Source organism: Oncorhynchus mykiss, chromosome 27, assembly GCF_057628025.1.
Source record: "Oncorhynchus mykiss isolate SJ-2025 chromosome 27, ASM5762802v1, whole genome shotgun sequence".
Lineage (NCBI taxonomy): Eukaryota > Metazoa > Chordata > Actinopteri > Salmoniformes > Salmonidae > Oncorhynchus > Oncorhynchus mykiss.
Genome location: NC_143048.1, coordinates 36,004,110 through 36,019,291, shown reverse-complemented (window position 1 = coordinate 36,019,291; position 15,182 = coordinate 36,004,110). Strand labels below are relative to the sequence as shown.

The 15,182-nt window shown below is 44.2% G+C and overlaps 1 protein-coding gene across 1 annotated transcript; it reads right to left on the bottom strand.

Annotated features, from left to right (window-relative positions):
• Positions 1-12,276: 12,276 nt before the first annotated feature.
• rtor1 (odorant receptor-like) lies at positions 12,277-13,264 on the bottom strand. The gene is given in 1 exon segment (NM_001124239.2): positions 12,277-13,264. A coding segment is annotated over 1 exon segment (945 nt). The 5' UTR covers positions 13,242-13,264; the 3' UTR covers positions 12,277-12,296.
• Between the last annotated feature and the right edge of the window lie 1,918 nt (positions 13,265-15,182).

The window sequence follows — 15,182 nt, the reverse complement described above, 5'->3', positions numbered from 1 at the left end:
AGATTGGGGGTAGGGCTGGGGCTGGGAGAAAGGCTGGGGGTGGGCTGGGTTAGGGCTGGGAGCGGGGCTGGGGGTGGGCTGGAACTGGGGAGCAAGATTGGGGGTAGGGCTGGGGCTGGGAGAAGGGCTGGGGGTGGGCTGGGTTAGGGCTGGGAGCGGGGCTGGGGGTGGGCTGGAACTGGGGAGCAAGATTGGGGGTAGGGCTGGGGCTGGGAGAAGGGCTGGGGGTGGGCTGGGTTAGGGCTGGGAGCGGGGCTGGGGGTGGGCTGGAACTGGGGAGCAAGATTGGGGGTAGGGCTGGGGCTGGGAGAAGGGCTGGGGTAGGGCTGGGTTAGGGCTGGGAGCGGGGCTGGGGGTGGGCTGGAACTGGGGAGCAAGATTGGGGGTAGGGCTGGGGCTGGGAGAAGGGCTGGGGTAGGGCTGGGTTAGGGCTGGGAGCGGGGCTGGGGGTGGGCTGGAACTGGGGAGCAAGATTGGGGGTAGGGCTGGGGCTGGGAGAAGGGCTGGGGTAGGGCTGGGTTAGGGCTGGGAGCAGGGCTGAGGGTAGAGCTTGGGGTAGAGCTGTTAGTAGGGCTGGGAATAAGGCTGGGGCTGGGGGTAGGGCTGGGAGTAATTACTCCTTTTACACAGTTTTCAGATTAAATAATGAAAGGAAAGGACACAACTACTGATTATAAAGCTCCCCATTACTGGCCTGCCTGTACACAAGCCTCATCGAGAGATTCATGAAGACATTTTCATCCTTATCAAAGCCATCCAATTTACTCCACATAATGAAAACCAGCAGTGGACAAATTACAGTCAGATTAGCGAGCCACAATAACTCACAGCAGAGTAGGAGAGGAGAGAGTGGGGAAATTGATAGCAGTAATAATTTTTTCAATAAAACTCTTGTTCAGGGGAGAAATGTAATTAAGCTCTATGAGTAATTCGCTCTAGCCTATAAGGAGGGATCTGGGGCAGGGCTGGAGGAGAATTTCATATAGTCTCTTTCATCATGCGCAAGTGCAAACACACAAACACACACAAACACATACACACACACACACACACACACACACACACACACACACACACACACACACACACCAAAAATGTACATTCACTCTTGCTTATACACAGAGACAGACACACAAAGGTCAACATTCACATTCAATTCAAAGTAGTGAAGTTATCACTATAAGAGTGGCTGAGGGGGAGAAGAGTATCTGCAGGTATCCTAATCCATTTTCACAAAAATAGTGTAGCGTTTATTACTGTAAATTGCCTTCATCAGGGTTCGCAAAGCTGAGAACATTTAGCAAAAAAGAGAGTCTGTGAAAAGCTTGTATGGTAGGCTAATTGAGTTGAGAGAAGAGAGAGAGCCGCATGGTCAATAAACAGAACTCACTCTCCTCCATTGATAGTGTTTAAAGATGCTAGTATTTATAAACTACCCTCACAGACCACCTTACCGCAATCACTTCAGGGTTGATGCCCAGGTAGTTTCCGTTCCCAGAGCCCACATCAGCGAGAATGGTTTCTGGTTCAATGGAAGACAGGAAGTGACACACGCATGGCTAAGGGGAGTGTCGAGTGATGCTGAAGGGACCAGCGATCCCCTTGTACATGTGACCAATTTCCGCCTCCATATGGCAGGCGTCAGTCAGTACACACAGAGACATTATTAGTTGGTAGAGCATGGCATTTGCAACACCAGTGTTGTGGGTTCAATTCCCACGGGGGAACAGTACTAACACATATGAAAATGTATGCACTTACTACTGGAAGTCGTTCTGCATAAGAGTGTCTGCTAAATTACTCAAATGTAAAAACCACAGAAAACACACATTTTAAGGGATAGTTCACAGAAATTACAAAATTCCATTGGTTTCATTACCCTGTAAGCAGTCTATGGACAAGGAATTTCTATCAGCATATTGATTGCACTATGCACAGGGGTAATACACTCGATCACTGCTACTCTAACTTTCGTAATGCAAATCCGACCACGACGCCATCTTGCTCCTACTGTCTAATAGGCAGAAACTCAAACAAGATGTACCAGTGGTACCATTTAATGCTGGTCTGGCCAATCGGAATCCACACTTCAAGAATGTTCTGATCACACGGACCGGAATATGTTCCAGTCAGCCTCAGAGAACAACATCGACCTATACGCTGACTCGGTGAGTGAGTTTGTAAAGAAGTGCATTGGAGATGCTGTACCCCACTGTGACTATTAAATCCTACCCTAACCAGAAACTGTGGATGGATGGCAGAATTTGCGCAAAACTGAAAGCAGGAACCACTGCATTTAACCATGGAAAGAGGTCTGGGAATTGGCTGAATATAAACATTGTAGATATTCCCTCCGCAAGGCAATCAACCAAGTGAAATGCCGGTACAGGGACAAAGTGGAGTCGCAATTCAACGGCTCAGACACAAGATGTATTGTCACGACGAAGGTGTCTCCCCTGCCTGTTCGGGCGGCGCTCGGCGGTCGTCGTCGCCGGTCTACTAGCCGCCAACGATCTCTTTTTCCTTTTCTGTCCGTTTGGTCTTATTGGTTGCACCTGTCCCTTTCTTGATTTATGTTAGGCCCGCCTATGTCCGTGCGGTATTATTTTCTGTTAGTCTGTTTATCGCCTATGATTTTGGGCGTTCGTGTGGGAATCCCAGTAAAGACGGTTTTTCCCAGTATCCTCTGCTCTCTGCAATTGACTCTGCACCCACCACTCCAGGCGATTGTGACAGAATCCTGCACCATTCAAATGGAGTCAGCAGGAGCAGCTGCACCTCCTCTCCCATCTATGGAGGAGTGAGTCCTCCACCATACGGCCATTCTCCACCGTATTGGGTCGGCAATGGACCAGATGATGGAGAGGATGGACCGATGGGAGAGGAGTGGCCTCCCTACCTCACCCCCAGCTCCCCTTCTGCCAGCATCACCTACCCCTCCTCCAGCATCCGGATCCGGTGCTCTGCGTCTGGCGCTCTCCAGGGAGTACGATTGAATGGCGGCTGGTTCCCAGGGGTTCTTCATCCCATCGCTCTCTCTCCATCCCCCATCTCTCCCTCTCTCCATCCCTCATCACTCTCTCTCCCTCCCCATCTCTCCCACACCCAGCTGTCTGTCCCCATCACTCTCCATCCCTCATCTCTCTATCCCCCCACCTCTCTTTCTCTCCCCCTCACACCTCTCTCTCTCGCTTCCTTTCCCATTGCTCTTTCCCTCACCATCTCTCTCTCTCTCTCTCTCTCTCTCTCTCTCCCCCCATCTCTCTACCTCCCCATCTCTCTCTCTCGCTCCCTTTCCCATTGCTCTTTCCCTCACCATCTCTCTCTCTCTCTCTCTCTCGCTCTCTCTCTCTCTCTCTCTCCCTCCCCATCTCTCTCCCTCCCCATCTCTCTCTCTCCCTTCCTTCCCATCTCTCTCTTTCACCGATCTCTCTCTCCATCCCTCATCTTGCTACTGCCCCATCTCTCTCTCTCTCTCTCTCTCTCTCTCTCCCTCTTTCCCTCCCCAACTTTCTCTCTCTCATTCTCTCCATCCACCGTCACTCTCACTCCTTCCCCCATCTCTCCCTTCCCTACCCTCACTGTCCCCCCCGTCCCCGTCATCTACCCTACCCTCACTGTCCCCCCCGTCCCCATCATCTACCCTACCCTCACTGTTCCCATCCCCCATCCCCATCATCTACCCTACCCTCACTGTCCCATTCCACTATACCCATCATCTACCCTACCCTCAATGTCCCAGTCCCCCATCCCCATCATCTACCCTACCTCACTGTTGCAGTCCCCCATCCCCATCATATACCCTACACTCACTGTCCCTGTCCCCCGTCCCCATCATCTACCCTACCCTCAGAGTCCCCGTCCCCCATTTCCATCATCCAACCTACCCTCACAGTCCCCGTCCCCCGTCCCCATCATCCACCCTACCCTCAGTCCCAGTTCCCCTGTCCTCATCATCTACCCTACCCTCGCAGTCCCCGTACCCCCGCCCCAATCATCGACCCTACCCTCATCATCTACCCTCCCTCACTGTCTCCGTCCCCCTATCCTCATCATGTACCCTACCCTCACAGTCCCCATCCCCATTATCTACCCTACCCTCACAGTCCCCGTCCCCCATCCCCCGTCCCCATCAGCTACTCTGCCCTCACAGCCCCTGTCCCCCTGTCCCCATCATCTACTCTACCCTCACTGTCCCTGTCCGCCCATCCCCATCATCTACCATACCCTCACTGTCCCCTTCCACTTCCCCATTATCTACCCTACCCTCACAGTCCCCGTCCCCCATCCCCCGTCCCCATCATCTACTCTGCCCTCACAGCCCCTGTCCCCCCGTCCCCATCATCTACTCTGCCCTCACAGCCCCTGTCCCCCCGTCCCCATCATCTACTCTGCCCTCACAGCCCCTGTCCCCCCCGTCCCCATCATCTATTCTACCCTCACAGTCCCCGTCCTCCCGTCCCCATCATCTACCTACCCTCATCATCTACCCTACCCTCACTGTCCCCTTCCACTATCCCCATTATCTACCCTACCCTCACTGCCCCTGTCCCCCGTCTCCATCATCTACCCTACACTCACAGTCCCCATCCCCCATCACCAACTCTACCCTCACTGTCCCTGTCCCCCGGTCCACTCAACACACACACACACACACACACACACACACACACACACACACACACACACACACACACACACACACACACACACACACACACACACACACACACACACACACAATGTAGATGTACCATAGCCCCCAGGCTGAGGGAGAGGTCTTCAAAGGCAGTGTGAATGTCCACATGAGGAGGAATACCTGACAACAAGAACACAAATAAACCATTGCCTTAATGGTATACCTTAAAACATCAGCACTACTAACATTAGTTATCCAAACACCAACAAGTATAATGGTTTGTAAATGACCTCTGAATAACTGTTCATTTCCAGTTCAACACACTAGTTTGATTCCACAACAGCATTGATACTGCCTTTTACTGCCCTCTACTTTCTGAATGCAGAGCTCTGCTGCCTCTGTGTGGTTAAGGAGAGTACTACAGCTGCTGGATGAGATGAGATTACACTCAACTTGTCCAGAATGGTACTGGTTCACAGTCAGCTGGTCTGGCATGACGTCTGTGTGTCTGTGCCTCACACACTTCTCCAGCACAGGGACACACACCTGGAGAAGACCTGGGAACAGGACCACAAACATTGAGAGTATATTCACTGAGAGTATATTCCAACACTGCAATCATGGTCATAGGGACTGAGAGACACAAACACCTCCAGGTAACGGTTTGTTTTTGTCCACAATGTTGTTTTGTTGTAGCGAAACTAGTAACCATAATGCTTCACTCTCCTGTGCCTCAGGGCTTTCTGCAATGAAAGACAAGCAAGTTAAACAACAGCCATCAGCCAGTGACTCATACCTGCACAGCCACTGACAGTTGGTTGATTGGTTGCCTGGGGACCAGACGGTGAATTTCTAATACACCACCTGGAACACTTTGTGTAATTCAGCAGATGTTCTTATCGAAAGCAATTTACATGAACATTTAGTGTTAAATGCCATGCTCAAGGGCACGTCACCTAGTCGGCTCGGGGACTCCAACCAGCGACCTGTCGGTTCCTGGTCTTAACTGCTAGGCTACCAGTACCTGCCGTGTGACAGTGTTCGATTCTGGAAATGGTCCTCTACAAGCTGAAATGTTGAATAAAACTTGTCCGATTGTCCGTGGTGTTGGTGCCTCGGCTGCTCTAATGACTTTCAATAACACTTCTAGCTTTGTGTGGGTTAACTTTTTAAAAAGTCACAGATAGGACACATGGAAATTAATTTCCTTAGGCATTAATCATGGAAAAATATTTTTTATTTTCTTGTGACACGGCATCAGTGAGAGTAGAATTAGAATTGGTCCACTGTGCTACTAGGATGGAGTTAATATGTGCTACTAGGATGGAGTTAATATGTGCTACTAGGATGGACACACACACCAACATGTTTCAAGCAGACCACCACAGTCCCTGTGCCGAAGAACACTAAGGTAACCTGCCTTGAAAGGCTGGTCATGGCTCACATTAACACCATCATCCCAGAAACCCTAGACCCACTCCAATTTGCATACTGCCCCAACAGATCCACAGATGATGCAATATCTATTGCACTCCATACTGCCCTTTCACACCTGGACAAAAGGAACACCTATGTGAGAATGTGATTCATTGATTACAGCTCAGCGTTCAACACCATAGTGCCCTCAAAGCTCATCAATAAGCTAAGGACCCTGGGACTAAACACCTCCCTCTGCAACTGGATCCTGGACTTCCTGACAGGCCACCTCCAGTTGGTAAGGGTAGGTAACAACACATCCGCCACGCTGATCCTCAACACGGGGGCCCCTCAGGGGTGCGTGCTCAGTCCCCTCCTGGTCTCCCTGTTCGCCCATGATCACCGACAACGACGAGACAGCCTTTTGGGAGGAGGTCAGAGACCTGGCCGTGTGGTGCCAGGACAACAATCTCTCCCTCAACTTGATCAAGACAAAGGAGATGATTGTGGACCACAGGAAAAAGAGGACCGAGCATACCCCATTCTCATCAACGGGGCTGTAGTGGAGCAGGTTGAGAGCTTCAAGTTCCTTGGTGTACACATCACCAACAAACTAACATGGTCCAAGCACACCAAGACAGTCGTGAAGATGGCACGACTAAACATTTTCCCCCTCAGGAGACTGAAAATATTTGGCATGGGTCCTCATATCCTACAGATTCTACAGCTGCACCATCGAGAACACCCTGACTGGTTGCATCATTGCCTGGTATGGCAACTGCTCGGCCTCCGACCGCAAGGCACTACAGAGGGTAGTGAGAACGGCCCAGTACATCACTTGGGCCAAGCTTCCTGCCAAGCTTCTCTATACCTGGAGGTGTCAGAGGAAGGCCCTAAAAATTGTTACCCTAGTCATAGACTGTTCTCTCTGCTACAGCACGGCAAACTGTACCGGAGTGCCAAGTCTAGGTCCAAGATTCTTCTAAACAGCTTCTACTTCCAAGCCATAAGACTCCTGAACATCTAGTCAAATGGCTACCCAGACTATTTGCCATGCCCCCCCACCCCTCCCTTTACACCACTGCCACTCACTGTTGTCATCTATGCATAGTCACTTGAATAACTCTACCACCAGTACATACTACCTTAACTAACTGGTGCCCCTGCACATTGACTCTGTATCGGTACCCCCCTGTATATAGTCTCGCTATTGTTATTTCACTGCTGCTCTTTAATTACTTGTTACTTTTATGTCTTATTCTTATCTGCATTTTTTGAAACTGCATTGTTGGTTAGGGGCTCGTAAGTAAGCATTTCAACTGTTGTATTCGGCACATGTGACTAATACAATTTGATTTGATTTGAACATTTCCTATTAAAGTTCAACAATCAACAAGGAATAATGCAGCAGAGGGAAGACCGTGGAACTCTGGCTGAAGTCCTGGGAAACCAACGATGACAAACTCTCTCACAAAGCTGTGATTTCCCTCAGACAATGGTGATGTGGAGTTCTCTTAGAACCAACACACTGGAAGAAATGAACATTAAATGATCCATCATTACAACCTACAGCAGCAGAAGTATTTTTATCAGGTTTTTGTCATACCAAATCAAACCTAGTATTGTTCATGTACTGTAGTGTCGAATCCTAACTTGACGTATACCAATGATCTGTATGCTTACAATTGATCTATTTAGTGACCGAATCATTTATGATAACATTGACAAGTTCTGTAGAGGGCAAAGCAACAAGGGGAAAAACTACCTATTGAGTTAACACAGTACTCTTTCTACAACAATAAACTGTAGATGCTGTATCGGTTTCAATATAACTACATGTATTCCCAAGTGAGCAGGTTACACAGAATCAGGGCCCTGTCCAGTTCCTTCAGAAATGATTCATACCACTTGATTTATTCCACATTTATTTGTGTTACATCCTGAATTAAAAATTGATTTTAGTTTTTTTTTCTCAGCCATCTACACACAACACCCCATAATGACAAAGCTTTTTAAAAATATATATATATTGAAAATGGAATAAAGAAATATATCTAATTTACATTATTATTCACACCTCTGAGTCAATACTTTGTAGAAGCACCTTTGGCAGATAATACAGCTGTGAGTCTTCTGGGTAAACCTCTAAGAGCTTTCCACACCTGGATTGTGCAACATTTGCCCATTGTTCTATTCAAAATTCTTCATTCTTCAACCATGTTTCCATCCAAAATTCTTCATTCTTCAACCATGTTTCCATCCAAAATTCTTATGCAAGTAAAGTACATGTCAGATAAGTAATATATTGACACATGACAGGCCTGGAATAATTTTCGGTAAACTTTCCAAAATGCAACAAAACAAAGTACTCTAGACGGGTGGGATTTTTTGTCAGATTCTTTTGAGTCAGTAAAATGAATTATGCGAGAAATGTCTGTGGAAACGCTTTTATGCGTAAATATTGTTATAATAACCATCATATCGAAGTAAACTTGGAGTCACATGATGACTTGTTGTGTGGACCTCACACTGCGACTAGTCGGGAAAGCATGCAGTTTATTAGTGTCACCCTGACCTTAGTTATCTTTGTTTTCTTTAATATTTTGGTTAGGTCAGGGTGTGACAAGGGTGGTTGGTTTATTTTTTGTATTGTCATGGTGTTTTTGTCCTGTCTAGGGTTTTTGTATATCTATAGGGGTTTGTATGTCTAGGTATATGTAGGTCTATGGTGGCCTGAATTGGTTCCCAATCAGAGGCAGCTGTTTATCGTTGTCTCTGATTGGGGATCCTAATTAGGTTGTCATTTTCCATTTTGGTTTGTGGGTTATTGTCTGTGTGTAGTTGCCTGTCAGCACTTGGTTTATATAGCGGCTCATTTTGTGTTGTTTATTTTGTGTTCTTTCTTTATTAAAAGTATGTATTCTTATCACGCTGTGCCTTGGTCTCCTCGTTATGACGAACGTGACAATTAGGCTACAGATTAAATAAATGATGATGAACTTCACAAGGAGGTGAAAGTGCAAGATGAGGAGCTTGATTCTCCTTTCCCAAAAATATTGAGGGTCTTATTCTGGTGACATGATAATTGATGCTTAGCTGGCATTTGACAAGTAAAAATGATCTTGCTCTTTTGTCCATAATAATAATCTCATCATGTAGGCTGTATGTGCACTCTAGCCAAAAGTGCACAGATTGGTATAGCACACTCACTATATAACAAAATCATCTGAAGAGTTGAAAATGCCATGGAAACCCATTTAACTTGTATTTATTTGATTGGTAGATGGGAATTTAACCTCAAAGGGTATTGTATGTGCACTATGCCATAGAAACATCTCTGGTGGGAAAATGTGCAGATCGTTTTCATGTGCACTATGCCATAGAAACATCTCTGGTGGGAAAATGTGCAGATCGTTTTCATGTGCACTATGCCATAGAAACATCTCTGGTGGGAAAATGTGCAGATCGTTTTCATGTGCACTATGTCATAGAAACATCTCTGGTGGGAAAATGTGCAGATCGTTTTCATGTGCACTATGTCATAGAAACATCTCTGGTGGGAAAATGTGCAGATCGTTTTCATGTGCACTATGCCATAGAAACATCTCTGGTGGGAAAATGTGCAGATCGTTTTCATGTGCACTATGCCATAGAAACATCTCTGGTGGGAAAATGTGCAGATCGTTTTCATGTGCACTATGCCATAGAAACATCTCTGGTGGGAAAATGTGCAGATCGTTTTCATGTGCACTATGCCATAGAAACATCTCTGGTGGGAAAATGTGCAGATCGTTTTCATGTGCACTATGCCATAGAAACATCTCTGGTGGGAAAATGTGCAGATCGTTTTCATGTGCACTATGCCATAGAAACATCTCTGGTGGGAAAATGTGCAGATCGTTTTCATGTGCACTATGCCATAGAAACATCTCTGGTGGGAAAATGTGCAGATCGTTTTCATGTGCACTATGCCATAGAAACATCTCTGGTGGGAAAATGTGCAGATCGTTTTCATGTGCACTATGCCATAGAAACATCTCTGGTGGGAAAATGTGCAGATCGTTTTCATGTGCACTATGTCATAGAAACATCTCTGGTGGGAAAATGTGCATATCGTTTTCATGTGCACTATGCCATAGAAACATCTCTGGTGGGAAAATGTGCAGATCGTTTTCATGTGCACTATGCCATAGAAACATCTCTGGTGGGAAAATGTGCAGATCGTTTTCATGTGCACTATGCCATAGAAACATCTCTGGTGGGAAAATGTGCAGATCGTTTTCATGTGCACTATGCCATAGAAACATCTCTGGTGGGAAAATGTGCAGATCGTTTTCATGTGCACTATGCCATTGAAACATCTCTGGTGGGAAAATGTGCAGATCGTTTTCATGTGCACTATGCCATAGAAACATCTCTGGTGGGAAAATGTGCAGATCGTTTTCATGTGCACTATGCCATAGAAACATCTCTGGTGGGAAAATGTGCAGATCGTTTTCATGCGGATTTAAGAGTATTCACATGCAACTCTTTCACCAATTGGAAACCTAGCAAGTGCGAGACAAACATTTTCAGGTCTTGCCATAGATTCTCAATCAATTTTAAGCCAAAACTGTAACTCGGCCATTCAGGAACATTCTCTGTTTTCTTGGTAAGCAACTCCAGTGTAAATTTAGCTTGGTATTTTAGGTTATTGTCCTGCTGAATGGTGAATTCATCTCCCAGTGTCTGGTGGAAAGCATTCTGAACCAAGTTATCCTCTAGGATTTTGCCTGTGCTTAGTTCCATTACATTTATTTTATCCTGAAAAACTCTCCAGTCCTTAACGATAACAAGCATGCCCAAAACATGATGCAGCCACCATTATGCTTGAAAATAGGGAGAGTAGTACTTAGTGGATTTGCCCCAAACATAACACTTTGTATTCAGGACAAAAGGTTATTTGCTTTGCCACATTTTTTGCAGTATTACTTTAGTGCCTTGTTTCAAACAGGATGCATGTTTTGGAATATTTGTATTATGTACATGCCTCCTTCTTTTCACTCTGTCAATTAGGCTAGTATTGTTGAGTAACTACAATGCTGTTGATCGATCCTCAGTTTTCTCCTATCACAACCACTAAACCCTGTAACTGTTTTAGTCACCATTGGCCTCATGGTGAAATCCCTGAGCGATTTCCTTCCTCTCCGGCAACTGAGTTATGAAGGTTGCCTGTATCTTTGTAGTGACTGGGTGTATTGATAAACCATCCAAAGTGTAGTTAATAACTTCACCATGCTCAAATGGATATTTAATGTCAGCTTTTCTTTACCCATCTACCAATAGGTGCACTTCTTTGCAACACATTGGAAAACCTCCCTGCACTTTCGGGTTGAATCTGTGTGTTGACAGAGGGACCTTACAGATAATTGTATGTGTGGGGTACAGAGATGAGGTAGTCAATCAAAAATCATGCTCAACACTATTATTGCACACAGAGTGAATCCATGTGACTTATTAAGTGACTCGTTAAGCACATGTTCACTCCTGAACTTGTTTTAGCCTTGACATAACAAAGGGTTTGAATACTTATTGACTCAAGACATTACAGCTTTTATTGTACATATTTCAAAAAACATAAGTCCACTTTGACATTATGGGGTATGGTGTAGGCCGGTGACCCCCCCCCCCCCCTGGTTGTAACACAACAAAGTGTGGGAAACGTAAAGGGGTGTGTAGACTTTCTAAAGGTACTGAATGTAAGTTTTCAATTTCAAGGTAAGATTTGGTAATCAGTTCATATTGTTGTAGGAACTTCTGAAATGAATAAAAGAAACTGATTCAAAACAAATGTAATCATTGGCTATAACTGGCAATAATCTTGAGTAATGTGGTTGTACTAAAGACAATATCAGAAACAACTATATTTGAAATAACTAAATACATAATAATCTTTGTCCAACAATAAACACTAAATGCTATATCTGTGCCAATCTAACAAGGAAGTTATCTACTGCTACACAGAGGCAGGGCCTTATATAGGCAGCCCTCCGCACCTCTCTGATTCAGAGGGGTTGGGTTAAATGCAGAAGACACATTTCAATTGAAGGCATTCAGTTGTGCAACTGACTAGGTATCCCCCTTTTCCTTTCCCTTTACATGTCCATTTTGGATGTCAATTTAGGATATGGTACTCAGTTGGTATTCTTGTAGGGACAAGTATTTCTAAACATAATAACAGAACAGCAAAGACATTCTCTTTTTATGGAGCAGTTGACTTCTTGAATTTTTTCATCAAGGTCTGTTTCATATCTTTTGTCTTGAAACAGTATATCAGTGGATTGATCATAGGAGGGAGCAGGCTATACGACATGATAATAACAATATGTAAATCAGTGCTGAATCTAATGCCGATATTACTGGACAGATAAATAAAACACCTGGGGAGATAATACAGGGCAATGATGATCAGCTGACCACTGCAGGTAGAAAGGGTTTTGAGGCGGCCTTGGGGGCTCGCAATCTGAAGAACTGCCACAATAATAGAGCAATATGAGAATATAATAAAGACTAGCGGTCCCAGTAATACCACCATTGCTGTAACAAAAGCAGGAAAACTATAAGGGGCCCTATCAGTGCATGCAAGCTTTGTTATAGAAATATGATCACAGAAGCACTGCGAGATTGTGTTTGAGTCACAGTAAGGAAGAGGATAGGCCCTAATTACCAACATCAATGGGCAGGCTTTTGCAACAATCCATGCAGTAGCATTGAGTATATGAATAGTGGAGTTTTTGATAATCATTGGGTATCTGAGTGGGAAACATATTGCTACATATCTGTCTAAAGCCATTATCAATAGGAGAAAGCTAGTTACGGATCCAAAATAGTGAACTAAGTACATTTGCAAAAAACAACCAATGAAAGAAATTGCCCCTGCCTGAAACCAATACCTGGCAATAATCTTTGGTAAAGTGGTGGTGCTGAATAGCACGTCTGACACGACCAGATTCAAAATGATAATATACATCGGTTTCTGGAGAATGTTAGGAGTTGCAAACAAGATAAGAACAGCAAAATTTCCTATTAAAGTGCAACAATAAACAATCAATAATACAGCTGAGGCAAGACCGTAGAACTCTGGCTGAAGTCCAGGGAAACCAACGATGACAAACTCTGTCACAAAGCTGTGATTCCTCACTGACATGATGATGGTCTAGTAGAGACAGCAACCTGTGAAAGTAACAGATTAGAATAATTATTGAATACTTTGTTTAAATCCAAATGAATATGTTAGCTGAAAACCTAGAAGTTAAGTTTTGTCATCTCAATTTGATTTTAGTTAGCTTAAATTACTCTGTTGCCTTGCATTTTTAAAACACAGCTCAAAAAATCAAGTTGGGTTAACAATACTAGGTAAAAACTAAGTAAAACAATTGGTTGTACCAATTCATACAACTTCATACATTTCTCTTGTTGAGACTAAACGTTTTACATGGGAAAGTATCAGGACATCAGTGCAATATGTATCATATAGGTTAATGTACATATCTCTCCTAACGCACCGGTATGTTTTAACATCACATTATCTTATTGATATTACACATGATACCAAATTATTGATCACATTATATGTCCCACTACATATTCATTTCAAGATATAAAGACATTTAATGAATAATAAAAAAAATAATGAATGACTGTTATTCAGCAATCGCACAGAGAACAATCTATTTTCGCCCCATAGTGGGGCATGTCAATACAAAAGCTGCACCTCACAGTAAGCCTTTCAATGGAGTCTTGTATAATGGACTAAACATATCCAATGTTGTCATCTAAAGATTAGAGAACATATTCCATCACATTCAGATTCAAAATATATTCAGAAAACACATCAAGAAGATGCATAACATGAGCGATTAAGACATGCAATGTAACTCCAGATCTGCATGGAAGTAAATCAGGGCTTACCAAATCTGATGTCTGACATGGACACTTGCAGTGTCCAATTTATAATAACTGTTGATACCCATGTGACATAATTATACACCTGACCTTACTCCCTAAGTAAATGATCCCCACAGGGTTTATGAGTGTTTTCTCTTGTTCTTTGTCGTTTATTTACTTAAATCATTATGTAATGATGCAAAATGTCTACACAAAACACAAAGTATTCAAAGACACACGTTTTTATTTCATTAAACTTATCAACAAAAAAAGATAGGTATTTGGCCCTCTTAATATGTTAATCTGGTTTGTAAATCTGGCTAGCTGCTATGGGAGACCATCAAGATGGCGATGACATCTTTGCCTTTAATTTAACTTTGTCTGCTGAATGTCTCATAGCTTGTTGTCTAAAATAGTGGTTTTACCATAACTTTAGACTACCTTTGACATATTACACTTTCCTTTGAGGTTTTTGTCTTTTTACACTACATAAAATAGACATGAGGTAGAATCTGAGCCCAGTTCTGTGTCTCACCCTGCTTCATGACGTGTACTTTCATTTACTCCCCCCAAGGAATTAAAAACAGGGGGCTAATAACTACTGGGAGTGTTAAATACCATCAAATAAAAGTTTATTGGTCGCGTACACATTGGTATTGTCCTGACGTTGGCCTCTTTGGGTATAGCAAGCCCCATCCCCCTCTCCCTGCCTCCCTTTTTCCTCCTTCAACTAGGTTGCTGTGGTCAGAGAGACTTCATAAATTCCTGAGGATCTCATCATGGACACACAGTATAGAGATAGTAGATTTTCATAGAGGACAAAGGAAATCCTTTCACCTCACAGAACTTGAGGTATGAACAAATTTCATGTTCCAGAGAAAGTATAAAAGATCGGTGAAGAATCCAGCTACCAACTGGTCCGTTTGTCACAACTTGGGGAAGGTCATGGGAGGCTGTGTGGCCACATTACCATAACGTGGTTTTTATAATAGCCCCAGATATATATTACATCTAATTGTTGTATAAGATGAATGAGTGAGTATGATACTGTTTACACAATTTTACAATATGATGTTGGACTGTTTAATGAAGGAAAACTCAAAAAGGGAATTGGATTTGAACTAAATCAGAGGACGCACCTGAGCCCAGTTAGGGTCAGACATCCTGGGACAGCCCTTTTCTGCCATTCCGAATAAAACCC